Source organism: Gobio gobio (genome assembly GCF_949357685.1).
Source record: "Gobio gobio genome assembly, chromosome: 19".
In the NCBI taxonomy this organism is placed as follows: domain Eukaryota; kingdom Metazoa; phylum Chordata; class Actinopteri; order Cypriniformes; family Gobionidae; genus Gobio; species Gobio gobio.
In genome coordinates this window covers 36,349,048-36,364,310 of record NC_137112.1, presented here as the reverse complement: position 1 = coordinate 36,364,310, position 15,263 = coordinate 36,349,048, and the positions used below count along the sequence as shown (strand labels likewise).

The 15,263-nt window shown below is 37.4% G+C and overlaps 1 protein-coding gene across 1 annotated transcript in view; it reads right to left on the bottom strand.

Moving 5' to 3' along the window:
* Positions 1–1,557: 1,557 nt before the first annotated feature.
* lrrc38b (leucine rich repeat containing 38b) overlaps positions 1,558–15,263 on the bottom strand; it is a 28,815-nt gene continuing 15,109 nt past the window's right edge. The window contains exon 2 of the mRNA XM_079844080.1: positions 1,558–4,485. Within this exon, the coding sequence (XP_079700206.1) occupies positions 4,238–4,485 (248 nt within the window). The 3' untranslated portion in view covers positions 1,558–4,237. The remainder of the gene's footprint in view (positions 4,486–15,263) is intronic.

Here is a 15,263-nt window from a genome sequence, read left to right as displayed (position 1 = left end):
CGGCTATCCAATATACAATCTTTTCTTCAACTCCATCTCGACGACTGTAGTGCAGGCATATCGTGCACAAGCGGTTGTGATTCGCGGCCACAACTAAACTGATATGGATTTTAAATTATTTTATCAACTTGAAATACAGGCAAGGCATATTTTTGTAGATGTGTTCCTAAAAATATGCATATATTTTTTTCGGAACACATCTACAATATACATGCATATATTTTTATAGGCCTATTCGTTTGCACGTGACTGTTTAAAACCATAGACTGTAAAAAAATATGGACGACGCAACTTCATTGACTTCCGCTTACCAGTGTTGAAGCTTTCGTAGGCCCGCACACGGCGCAGACATCTTGGGACCGAGTCTGCGCAGTAGCAATCTCGGGACCGGAGTTGCGCAGTAGAGAACAGGAAGTAGAGGCACGATTATCAAAAGCCCACCCACACTCTCACAGATGCAGAACAATTCATTATGTTGGTGTGAAATAAACAGTTATAGAAATGTGGAAATTAAAGCTAAAACTCTCCCCAAAAAACAAAATCAAAAAACAATCTCCCAAAAATCCAGAAAAAAGTCTGTTAGTGCCTTAGTGACAACTTCACTCAGAGAAGCCGTCAATCTCAGCTGTCAATCATGACGTCACCCCCCCCCCCCCCCCCCATTTTTATAGTATCAAATAACTAACTAAAACTAAACTTATTTAAAAAACGAACACTTGAAATGAAATCATCTTGGTAAAAACTGCCTAAAATGACTGAAACCATCTTTAGTAAACAATTATTTGAAGTGTAATTTAATTGTTTAGTGTGTCTCGCGTCCATTCTAATCATGGAGAGGTGGGGTTTAGGAGCTATACTGGGACCAACCACTGGGGGGGGCGATCGAGGCGCGTGGGCTTCAGTGTCTGAGAGGAGTGCTGCAGACTTGTTTAAAACCCGTGTTTCTCCCTTACCCGACCCGCACCCGTATCCGACACAGTTAGGATGTTTTTCACCCGTTTAAGCAATATTCGCGGGTCATCCGTCGGGTACCCACCCGTGCAGGACTCTGGGTTGACCAATCACAATACACTGGTCCAACCAACCAATCGGAGCACATTACACTTTTCAGAAGGAGGGGCTTTATAGAGACCAGAACTAAACAGCGTTACTGATGGACTGAGAAGAGAGGAGCTGATTTTTTTTTTTTGTTATTTTATAATATGTTTTTTGAACATTCAAGGCGTGAAAATGACATATTCTAGCAGACCCCAAAAACAAATTCAAGACTTCTTAATCTAACAACTGATTGTCTTTATATAACAACTTCATAGCAAATTTCAGGTTTGACTGTGTATAATTTATGTTGCAGAACAAAACATGAATGTCTATGTTTTTACTCTTATTGTATTTATTTTTTTGTTTGTTTGTTTTTTATTATTATTATTTCAGATTTTATCCATAAAGCAGAACCTGCTATTCAAAAACATGTTCGAAATTCCAACAGGAAACCATGCAGAGGTCGGCCTACAAACTGCTCCATTGTCATGGCATATAAAGTGTCTATAACATTTGTTTATAAACTGAATTTTTATTGATAATACCTCATTTTACTTGCAAATACATACAGCTATAAATATTTGGGTATATATGTGAAAAAACAATCATTCAATATGACAAATATTATAGCTGCAGGTTTGATTTCTGCTGATGATACCATGCTACAGTCTTGCTTTGAAAGATTGTGCATATGGTCAACCGTGTCCTGACACTGGAACATTTACACTACATTAATATGCATTCGTGCTTCTTACATCCAACACAATATGATGGCTGGGGTTGTGTGACTGGAATAAAATTCATTTAAAATAAGACAGCTATTGAATCACAATGATTTCTTTTTCCATCCCCAACATTTTTGAAGACTAGCACACCGCCTGCCTCATTTCACAGATCCAATTAATTATTCATCCACTGCAAAAATGAAGTTGTGATACCTGTCTGGGAAAAAGCTATATATTCTCAAAATAGCACATCCAGAGCATCTGCAAATGGACAGCAAAAGTGGAACAGAGGATGGTGAAAGATATTGGGATATTAATGAATGTGATTAATTGTGCAAAAGACATTAATAAACTAATTCTTGAGACACATGAAGCCCTTTCAAATAAGGATATGAATGAAGCACGATGTAGAATTAGTAATAAATGAAAACAAAAACAATCAAATGTCTTTTTCTGACATTCGAAAATCGTTTACCCCATACGGTCTACTGACAAAATAATATTCATGGAATAGACGGTATTGATGGAATTGACACCATGAACAGAAATCTATGTCATTTAGTTATACACTGTATTATTATTATTAGTTGACAGACACTAGACAGCAATCTGAAGACACATGAATGTACAGTGGCCTCAAAACATATACGTGGACACTTACAAATTCAGCAATCAAAGGATGCTATACTTAGAACATACTTCCCTTTTCTGCACTTTTTTGCAATTGCTTTTTTGCACAAAACAGTCTCAAAGCATTTTTTAAAATTCAGAATAAATTTAATTGAATTCTCCATTAATAAACAAATACGTCATTTTTTTAATTAATCATTGTTTTTCATTCCTCATCCTTCCCTCGGGTCATTTTGACCCGAACAATTTTTTTAAAAATGTAGTGTTCATCAGAGTGGTCCAAGACCTTAGGACTTTTGTCGCACTTGAACCACAAATACGCATTTTTTTTTTTTTTTTTACTTGATTCAAGGAGTTTATGTGGTTGTAATAAAAAAAGTAACAAATCCTTCCCTCGTGGGTCAATTTGACCCCCTTAGGAATGAATTGAATGGGAGGAATGCTTCAGTATACATAGAAAAACTTAAATAATGCTCAAAATTATAACTAATCTTTATTGGAGATTATAACTAATCTCCAAAAAAAAAAGATTTTACAATTTCTACATGCGTATCTGAAAGCATACTGAAGAGATAAACTCAAGAACTGACTTTAGAACCCAGCGGAAAAGCTCATTTGTTATATTAATCTCATGTTATATTGTTATAGGTCGGCAGAGGCAGCCAAATTGACCAATGTGAGTTATTTTGAATTTAAGTTGAAATAATGTGCTATGTAAGTATAATTTTAGGGCTTTGGGTCATTTTGACCCACAAGAGAAGGATTTGTTGCAGGATTCGAAGAGAGGATGAGGGTTAAACCAAACACATCTTTTTGCGACATTTTGTGCTTTGCTTGGTTTAATCTTTTGTTATGTATTACAATGACACTATATAAGTTTTGACTTAAATGTCCAAATACTGTTTAGGCCCACTGTATTCCTTTTTCAAATATACCTTTAAGACATGAATAATACAATGACAATTGTAGTATGTACTTATCTCTATCCCATAAATATTGTCTTTAGTCACATTAAGGGTAAATATGTGATTAGTACCATAATTACGTTAAATAAATGTGATCTTGCTAAGATCACAGATTTTCTTTAAAGAAAAATAAATCTATATTTCAAAACACATTAACCTCAGTCCCTCAGTCGAAGCGTTCTTTGGCAGATCTGGGCTGAACCAGTATACCTGGTGGTTTGAGGGCAAGTATAACTTAGGTAGGACCATTTTAAAGTGCGGCATTTGACACGGCTATTCACACTAAGCTCTATTCTAAACTTTCAATATTAGGTTATCCTTTCTAAAATCTCTCTAAGCTCATGTTATATTTTCCCATCCTTTCAAAATTGAAAGAAAATGGCTTCCATCGCGTATACTTGGCTGTATAAATCTGAACCATATGACTTCTGACTCACCTCGCATTACTTTGTATAGCTATTATTCCTCATCATCATCAGTGCTTGTCTGAACCATTGCTGCCTACCTGTGCTAATTTGGCACAATCAACAAGTATAGCACAGTTGTATTTTGCTAACTTTATATTGACTACATGAAGGGAAACTCTACGGACAATAGTATTCAACAACACTGAGAACTCTACAGCGGGACAGGATCTCAAAGAATTTCCTTCAACAAGTAATTCCCTGGAAGTTTGCATACTAAGGCTTACTTTCAAACCAAATATCCTTGGATTCTGAGGTTACTGCATCCGTACTAGTCACTTTATTAGCGCTGCCACTATCAATCGGGCAATTTCTGCTCAAGTTCTACCTGGTGTCTGTTCAGTCACGCTGTTAGTTTGAACTCTGTCAACAACTGGCAGCTCTGAATCATACTGAAGGTCGTTGGGCTCCCTCCTCATTCTTCGCTCTCCTCTTCGTCTCCTTTAGCGCCCTTGCTCCAGCGCTGAAAACAGTGGACGGTGGATGCCAGGAAGAAGCTGGCCATGATGGCGGCCACCGAGACGGAGATGCCCGAGAAGATGATGATGAAGAAATCGGTGAGGGTGAGGGTGATCTGGCACTCCCGAAAACTGTCCTGGGAGAGCTGGCTGAGAGGCACACGGCGTCCATCGGTGGGCAAAGAGCACTCCATACCTTCTATACCTGTTCAAGAAGCACAAAAACATAATACAGTTCTTAGTTAGTATTGTATAGGCTCCAGATCAGTGTACATAGTTTACATAAAACAAACTTTTATGAAAAGCAGTTGCTTAAACAGATTTAGGCCTAAAAGCCCAAGTGCAGGTCTTCCTCTAACTGTACACACTCCTGCATGAGCTGTTGGGTAATAGTCTGGAGTGTAAGATTGGTAAAAGGGCACATTGAGCCTCAAAAGGGGTGCTAGTGAGCACCTTTCTGAATCATAAAATGCTAAAATGGCCTATGCGATCTAGGGTTGTGTGTTGTGAATGTCTTTTTGAATTCCTATTTAATTCATGTAAAATTGCAAATCAAATTTGAATGTAAGAAAGTAGTTCATTAAAATAATTTCTCATTCATTTGTCTAAAATTTTCGAGAAAGCAAGACAAAGTTTGAATGTGGCTTAACGGTTTCTTGAGCATGTCAGAATGATTTCTGAATGATCATGTGACACTGAAGACTGGAGTAATGACGCTGAAAATTCAGCTTTGCATCACAGAAATAAATTACATTTTAAAATATATTAAAATATATATTTTTTTTAATTGTAACAATATTGCACAGTATTACTGTTTCTACTGTATTATTTTTAAATAAATGCAGCCTTGGTGAGAATAAGAAACTTTATTCAAAGACAAAACTTTTGAACAGTCTTCAAAATGGTGCCCATGCTGACCCCTGTCCACTGCCGAAAGAGCCAACAGTGGGCATGTGAGCATCAGAACTGGACAATGGAACAATGGAAGAAGGTGGCATGGTCTGATAAATCACGTTTTCTTTTACATCACATGGGAACATGGGAAGAAGGCAAGTTGGCGGAGGCAGTGTGATAATAAAGTGCGTATCATATGCATGCGAAAAACGGCGTACCATATGCACGCCAAAACTCATTTTGGCGTATACATTGCACTAGATTGCATTTTATTTGCAATTTTATTTTATATAATATCATTGGTCCAAAATAAGAATGACCATAATAGTACAGCTCTATTAGTTTACATCCAAGGACTGAACGATTGCACTGTATAGCCATTCAGATCAGATTCATCCAACGCAAATGGAATCCCTGGACTCGTTTCAAGAACTTTTAGAATTTTACACATGGAAATGAAATGGCAGGGGGCTTGAGAAGGCCTAAAATAGCTCTCATGTTTATTTATGCCACTATTTGACCAGGACAGGAGTCAGACTGTCAGCCCTTACTCATTTAAAACAGAAGTAAAAGACGCACACATGCACACACTCTCAGTGTGACCCTGTTGATTCACTGCTGTGTGTTAATGAGACTGAATCAAGGGCATAGGAGACATCTACCGCACATAATCATAAGCTCCACAGAGAGGAATATCCGACAACAGCTTTCAGCTGCGCTGAGAAATATAATCAACTCACATTATATAAATGTAAATGATATATTTGTGTATGCGAGTAGATGTTAATAAGAGTGTGATTAGGGTTTACACAGAGGAATCTAACCGAAAAGAACGCATCTTCATCTAAATGAGCGGAAAATAAAAAGAAATAAGAAAGAAAATAAATGATATCAAGGCTGGCTTGTTTTCTTCCATGGCTGAATGCTTAAATGCAAGACATAAAACAGCAGGAGCATGTCATGAGATCCAAAGATGATAAAAGATGCTTTTTCACTCATTTCTCTCTCTCGCAGTCAGAACGTGCAGTCTCACAGAATAATGGGAGTGATGACATGTTCGCTCTCATTGCTTTTAACTGCCAGGTCATCTGATGCACTGGAGCGTGAGGCTCTGTGTGGGAGATGTAACTATATCCAGAGCGAACTCACAGTTTGTGTGGGATAGCTGCACAACGGCAGAAGACGACAGAAGTGTGAATCTCGCTTCTCTCATTTTCACTTGCTCGGAGTCTGTACTGTAAAACACTGCAAGCATTATACATGCTTCAACTTATAGTTTACAGTAAATTACTCAATTCTGCATTTTACTGTTATATACATAGAAGATTAGGGGGATACCAATAAGCTCAAAATGGTGATGAATATGTAAAAAAGAAAAGATGCATAATGTGTAACAATTAATCATGGGTAAACATATTTTTACAGTAAAATATTCTGAACACTACTACAGTGAAATCAATTCATGCATTTGAGGGAATACCCATAAATAAATTAATCAAGTGCAAGGGCTTATGGGTATTCCTCTATGTATGGGGTTTCACCATGCAACAAGATCCGGTTATTTTACGGTTTATTTACTTTGTTTAACCATATTGTGTTATTAAGGGGGGAAAACAAGCTACTATGCATTCATTTCACTGTATAGTATTTTATTGTAAAACAGCATGTTAAATTCCACATTATTAAGTATCATTCATTATTTTAAAATCATTCATGTAACAATGAATAAACAATGAAGATTTACCAGTGATATTTTACAATAAAATACTATATCCAGGCCTATACAGGAAAATCAGTGCACGGTAGGTCATTTTCACTCATTACACAACAGGATCATGTTGCATGCTGGGTTGCCAAAAATGTATAAAAGATTTGCTGTGATGAAAAAGTGATGAAAGATTTGCTAGCTGTCATGGGAGTTCAATAGTAATTTACCACAATAGTACTGAAGTTCATTCCAATTCAATGAGATACTGTTATTTTACAGTATATATAAGCATGATAAGTAGTAGCCAGTAGTATGCTGTCACATTCACAGTCAGATGTTTTACAGTGTGTATTAAACTGACGTGTAATTTCATTTAAAAGGATTTGATGTAACAATTAAAGCCTGTGAAGACATTTTAAATATGGGTTGTCACAGTCATGGCCTCAGCCTCAGTCCTGACACCAGCCAGCCGTGTGCTTCTATTATGCAACTGAAACTCATGTGGTTTCTAGCAACTCAGTGCAGAGGAGATGTTCACAAATTATCATTCGAAAAAGGAAAATCAAGGACAGTTGTGGATTGATACACTCCGCAGGCCTCGAGGTTGTCAGGATATTATATCCTGGATGATATTAGTCTGATACCATGTTCTCGTGGCTGCAAAGTTAGCTCATATATAGTCTTCAACAAAAGGGATTTGTTCGATCAAACAGAGAAAACTGCTCCAGACCTGCCTAAAAGTCTAGGGGCTCTATCATACACCCGGCGCAATGCGACGTCAAGCCTGACGCAGTTATCATTTTCACATCCAGTGCCACATTGTTTAAATAGCAAATGCACTCGCGCCCATCTGTTCCCCATTGTCGTGCTGGTCTGAAAACGAGGTGTGTCCAGGCGCATTGTTGGCACGTTGCTATTTTGACTGTGCCACTGACCAACAAAACGCAGTATTTTTGGTGTTATTTAAAGGGCGTCTTAGTAATATGCTCCTATAGGCGGGTGCACAACGTGAGTACACTCTTCTTATTACACACACAGGGACACGCAGCAGCACACAAACATTTTCAAATATTAAAAATAAAAGGATTCCTCTCTGGAAATTAACTCGCAAATTCCGCCATGTAAATAGCGAATCCGCCATGGTGCAAGCGCAACTTTGTCTGGCTATCACCAGACCAAGCTAAATCTTTTTAAGATTGAACATTAGTTTGGGGAGTCTGCTCTGTATTTTCTACTGCACAAGAGGCGTGATCAACGGGAATAGTTCAAATGACTCTGTACGCAATTGGATAGTCCTTCAACCAATCAGACCATATCAGAACCAAAACTCCAGGCAGGAAACGTGTCAACAAACGTGTCGCAGAAGCAGCAATGGCATCGAGTGATTTTTGCAGGTTGTGCAAAGAAAACATGAAAGTGAGTGGTATTTACACCCACTCAAGCGATTTGTTTGCTAAACTAAAAAAGTCATTGAGCATCGTCGAGAGGTTAAAAGGAATTGGATTGACGGTTGTGCGAGAGACGCTTCTCTTTCGTCATCGTGTTAAACCCGCCAATAGCGGATTTCATGTAATAGCCAGGTGGATAAGCCAGTTTGTGATTAGTCCCCGCAGATTTGTAATGGAAGCAGGATAGAAAAATGTACAGGTTTCCAGCCTGAGCTGCAGGGCGAAATCAAATCACCGGCAGATCGGGCTGGGTTTGCCCAGTCTAAGTGCAACTGGCTTTTAAAGGGAATGGGAGATGAGACTCTAATTGGTTTATTGCACGTTACACCCAAAACACACCCATGACTCATTAAGAGACTAGGGACAACCCTTTTGGACCATTTTTTCCGTCGTTAAACTAGCAAAAGTGGATTCGGACATGCCCTAAGTGCACCTGCGCCATGCACTTCAGACCATGCGTTAAAGGGCCCTAGTTACTTCCGCAAATGTTTATGTAATATCAAATATTAGCATAATGCCCGCACAAAGCAATACGCAAAGAAAGAAGGTGAGGTTTCAGTAAATTGTAGTGTTGTTAACATGTCGCGAATGTAGTAAGTACATTTCTGAAACGCGCTTGAGGTGTCTGGCCAATCACAACACACTGGATCTGATCAGCTGGGGCTTTTCAGATGGGCAGATTGTTTCAGACAGACTGGGAATGAGACTGAGGTGCTGCAATAATGTACAATATGTGAAAAAATAATGTTTTTTGAACATTTTGAACATTAAAGAATTAACCTCTAGCACACCCAATAAACAAAATAGCATCATATGGCCCCTTTAACAGCTTTGTCATGGCTGTTGACAGATATTTATCAAGGAACATAACATTGTTAATATTTCCACCGAAACTGGTATGTGTTTTTGTGTTAAATGACTAGCTTCCAAGATAAACACGTTCAGTGGGCTTAATTCCCTGCAGGTATCAGGCATGAAATGTTGAAATGATTAACTCACAGGTGGAAGTACCGGGGGAAGTCGAGCTCAGAGCAGGTGGGTGGATGATATGGAGCCAAATGTAATGGAAAACCTCAAACACTGGAGTGGTGCATGGTTGGAGTTTAGCTTGGGTTAAAAAAAAATCATTTTCACATAGTTTTAAGTCTCAAAATATCCTATTTTTTGGGTCAGTTAATAATCTAAAATAAATTAAAATGATTATTTGACAGCCTTGATTGTTTTTAAAATATGTTTCAAATTATATTCCATAAGTTTTTTTGGAATTAAACAAGATTATTTGTATTAATGCATTGTTATTATTATTATTTTCCACTTTTATTGATAGGGATAATTGATGGACTCAACTGCTGCTCAGACTGTTCATTGTTTCTACATGATTTGGAAACTTGCTGAATTTCAATAACTATAATATATATTTATTTATTTATTTATACAGTACATTTCAGCAAAAAAATACATCCAGTGACCTCACAGCATTTACATATGACTTTCTCTTTCATCTCTAAGTAAGAGTCTATGTATCAACACATATTGATTTTCACATCTGACTCAAGAACAAGTCTGAAGTGTGAGCTTGGACAGTCCATGTGTTTTAGTGTCAGAATAACTCACTGGAGGATGAAGGAGATAAATGGACAGCATTTATATTCACATAGTTTTCTCACGCATTCACCGCTCTGCTAATGTCAGACAGTGGCCTTTAGCACTTTAAGAGGCTATTGTCTTTGATCATGTGATCCTCACCTGTCTCTCCATGTTGATTAATGTTTTCCGAACACTTCACATATACCTGCTCAGTATCATTTTTTTTCTATTATTTTCACTCTTAGGAGATGGAGAGCATAGGCTGTGTTCGGAGAGAGATGAATTAATCAATACTCTGTGTTGACCTCAGAGCATCGTGACCTGGTTACGTTTGGTAAATGATTTATTTCCGTCACAGGTTACTGTACTTGCTTGGGGAGCCTGCTATATGGGAGCTATATTTTGCAAACATGAGGTTTCTGAAATTTCAATCATATTTATATGTCCTCGGGTGCACTCCATGTGCCACGGTTCAAGGAGATGTTTGAACACGGTGCGAGATTTATATGTTGTGTTCATGGAGGGCATTAACCAGGCAAAAACAACCTGTCCTAAAGAGCCTGTGGAAATTTCCAATATGTTTTCCGAATACAAAGTTCAAGTTTATTTAAAGGAACTGTTCTACTAAGAATGTTCTGATTGATACTAAGGTGTCAGTATGTTCCCCTACCATAAAAAAGTAAGCTGAAAAGTGGAGCAGCTAATATTATGCAGAGCCCTTAAAGGGGAGCGTTTGATTTTATTTAGAACATATAAAGGGGAAGAATGAGTCAGAACAGTTTAAAGGCAGAGGGTTTCAAATGTGGATAATGACTGTTTTTACAGAATTTTATATTTTTTTATTAATAGTATTTGTTAGTATTTTGTGATTATTAAATTGCATTTTTTTATACAATTCTCTTAACATAAATCTACTCACTTAGCTTGTTGACGCGATGTTGCATTTAAAGGAACACTCCACTTTTCTCCCCTAGAGTTAAACAGTTAAGTTTTCTAATCCATTTAGCTGATCTCTGGGTCTGGCGGTAGCACTTTTAGCATAGCTTAGCATAGATCATTGAATCTGATTAGACTGTTAGCATCTCGCTCAAAAATGACCAAAGACTTTGATATTTTTCCTATTTAAAACTTAACTCTTCTGTAGTTACATCTTGTACTAAGACCAACGGAAAATGAAAAGTTGCAATTTTCTAGACCGATATGGCTAGGAACTATACTCTGTAATTCCTACGTAATAATCTAGGAACTTTGCTGCGGTACCATGGGTACAGCGGCACAATGATATTACGCAGCGCCTGAAAATAGTCTCCAGCACGCTCCCTGTGCAAGCAGGTTGACACGTTGGTTATGTTGACGGAAGTTAGCCTATTTTCAGGCGCTGTGTAATATCATTGCGCCTTCTGCACCCATGGTACGGCACAAAGTTCCTTGATTATTACGCAGAAATGAGAAAATCGCAACTTTTAATTTTCCATTGGTCTTAGTACACAATGTAACTACAGAAGAGTCAAGTTTTAAATAGGAAAAATATAGAAAGTCTTAGGTCATTTTTGAGCGAAATGCTAACGGTCTAATCAGATTCAGTGATCTATGCTAAGCTAACTAAAAGTTCCGGAGATCGGCTGAATGGATTCAAAAACGGTAAAACTCAACTGTTTAATCTAGGGGAGTTAGAAAATGAGTGTTCCTTTAATAATTTTGTATGTTAGCCTTCAAAAGTATGGGGTTGGTAAGATTTTTTAAAGTTATTGAAAGATTTATCTTATGTTTAACAAGACTGCATTTATTTGAACAAAAATACAGAAACAAGTAATATTTTGACATATTATTACAATTTAAAAGAACTCTTTTCAATTTAAAAATATTTTAAAATGTAATTTTTTCTGTGATGGAAAAGCTGAATTTTCAGCAAAATTTCTATAGCCTTCAGTGTCACATGATCCTTCAGAAATCTATATTATGCTGTTTCGGTGTTTAAGAAATGTATCAACTGTAATATTTTTGTGGAAACCGTGATAATGTTTTTCAGGATTTTTTTCCAGGATTCTTTGAGGAATAGTAAGCTCAAAAGAACAAACTTTTGTAACATTGTCTTACTGTCACCTTTGATACTGCCACCTTGCTAAATAAAAGTACTATTCTTTAATAAAAAATATAAATATATCTTTTTATTTTTAGAAAATCTTATAAAAATCTAACTGACCTCAAACTTTTGAACAGTAGCTTACATAATTATGACACCAGAGGGGAAGCGTTTCATATTTTAAAATATAAAATATTCATATTAAAATACATTAAAGCTGCACTATGTAACTTTTTCCGTCCACTAGAGGTCGCCTATTCAAAACAAAGGCGTAGTTTGATGACGCCAAGTTCGAGCGCAGAATCTTGGGACACGTGGTTTTCACCTCACAGCCGGTGGAAAAGAATCGGGATAGGACTCGTGCAGAAATCATGTTCATGGATGTGATTATTAACGCTACTGTAGTCTGAAGCAGAAGCAGGAGCGATTGTTAATAAGAAGAGCGCAACACAAGCCTCGCGAGCAGTGGGACCTTTATTATGGCATAGTCGCCGGCAGGACTTTTATTATGCCACAGTAGCTGGCGCCATTTCCGCTTTTCCGGCCATGAGTATGAGGTAACGCAGCTCTGTTTATCATATTAGATACATCTGAGTGTGTTGAAAATGCTGTTATGACGTTACTCTGTGCGTTCGCTCGGCGGCTGCTATGACACTTGTTGCACACTGCAGTGAGAGTAAAGCGTTTCTACAAAATAAAACCGGAAACCGAGGGGAATGCAGATATGACACTATTGACAGGCGACTTCCTCACACGTCCCGGTTCCTTGGTTGAAATAGCAATTGTCTCACGATTTACAAATAGTTGGAAACGTTTGGGATATTGTAAGTATTCAACTGAACAACATATATAACACTGGCCTAGTGGTTTTTGGATATTTTACTGAAAAAAATGTTACATAGTGCACCTTTAATATTCAAATAAATATGTCCCATAAAACTTGCTAAATTTAATTTTTACTTTGTTCATCCTACCACAAAGTCTTGTTAGAGGATCTACAAAAATAAATGAATCAGTGTATATTTAGGCTGAATGACTTTTGCATTTTACTTCAGGTGCATGTTAACACTGTAACTGCTGTAAAAGAGACTAGGCCTTTTCACACCCTCGGCTGTAAAGGCAGAGCTGTGAACACTCAAAGTGGTCAGATTCCAGGATAGCGCTAAGAGGCCCAGAGGAAAACTATCACACTAGCTTGCTTCTAATGAGAAGTTCTGAGACAAGCTGTGCCTAGACAGTGTCAGGCTCCTTCTCTCTCATGAGTGTCAAAAGATAGTCTTCTGTCAAACATGCGCTCAGGATGGCTAAGATTAATCACGCCGATTTTCTCTGACCTTTCAACCTATATAAGTTTTGCTACAGGGAGTCAGTCTGATTCTGTCAGAAAGAAATCAGTTTTAACATTTAATCTGACCCTGTTATATTCCTGCGTTTCCTGAGAGAAGGGTCTGTCTGCGTCCGGCAGAACTACAAACCACTAGTGATGACGTCAGCGATTTCAGAGGGAGGGGCTCTGACTATCATTGTAGGGGGCGTAATTAGTAGGGGCATGGTTTTGATGTACTGCGGGACACAGTCGGACACACTTGTTTCCTGGAAACAGGAAAGCCAAATATAGTTAGCCAAATATAGCTGAAACAGTATATACACACATTTGAATCTATGTATTTTAACATGTCAACAATCAGCACCGTTTTTAAACAGTGTGCATGTCTGTAAAATGCGCAAGGGAACTCCGGATATGGCGTATGACGGAGGTAAACCGTGATGAATCAAACATAAAATTAAGCAAAGTGAATTGAAACAAAAACAGTGAAGTAATCATTAGTTGCCATGTTCATTACAGCAGGTCAGAGATCTCGAATCGATATATTAGCAAATTTTTTACTATTCCACCTGCTCATGACGTCATTAACGTCAATCCTATATTTTTGATCCAACGTGGTTCAAACAACAGAGGTGCGACCATAGCTGCGTCCCAATTCAGAGGCTGTATCCTTCGAAGGACGCTGACCTCAAAGGCCACACATTTGATGAGTGGCTGTAACGTTTGTATAATGGACTTTTTTGAAAGTCTAAATATGTTGACCATGGTCCATTTCTATATGTAATAAAGAATATAAACTATATTTCACGATTTCACACTTACGAATGATCAGATAAAACGTATGCGTATTTGGCGTACTGTCTAAAGGGAGGGCTCTGAGCTCGAAATTTTGGCCTGGAATTTGAGTACTCCCTTGTATCTCTGGTTAGGATAATTAACCAGGCAAGTGTGAGGAGACGGGTGGTGAGATGCAGGACACTGTCATGGAACATAGGTGAGTCAGTAAATAAATATATATATATATATATATATATATATATATATATATATATATATATATATATATATATATATATATATATATATATATATATATATATATATATATATATATATATATATATATATATATATATATATATATATATAAATATATATAGGCCTCCTCTCGTTCTGATTGGATAGGTAATTTGAACGTGTTCCTCCCGAACTTTGTTTATAAAACATCATATAATCTTAGTAAGCTATAAGTCAACATTTGAACCTTTTTGAACATTTATGTTTATGTTTTTATTTATCATGTTACACAAGATTTCAGTTTTAAATAAATGCTGTTCTTTTGAATTTTCAGGTCATCAAAGAATTGTGAAATAATGTATCACGGTTTCAGCACACTGATAAGAAGAAATGTTTCTTAAAAGGGTAGTTCAGACTGAATTTTTTTAATCACCCTCATGTCGATCCAAACCCGTAAGACTTTCATTCATCTTCGAAACACATATGAAGATATTTTAAATTATGTTTTATTAACAAAGTTCAGGAGAAACTATTTCAAGTGATCTATCCAATCAAACGAGAGGAGGCCTAAACGTAGTTGATTCTCTTATGTCCCTCGACAGTTTTCTGCATCCCTCCACCACCCCAACTCCTCACTCTTGGCTAGTTTCCTATCCCAGACAGGGATGGGGGGAGGGGGGGGTACTCTGGGTTCAGGCCAAAATACAGAGCTCGGAGCCATCTCCTTGGACAGCGTGCCAAATATGTATACTCTTTACTGTCCCTCCATTCAAAGTTCACACAACTACCACTTTGTCACTTCAAAAAGTTCATAAAGAGATCGTAAAACGAGTTTGTATGAATTGAGTGGTTAAGTCAATTATCTGAAGAGAAAATATGATGAACAGATAAACAATGGTTAACACTCTAGTGCATAGCG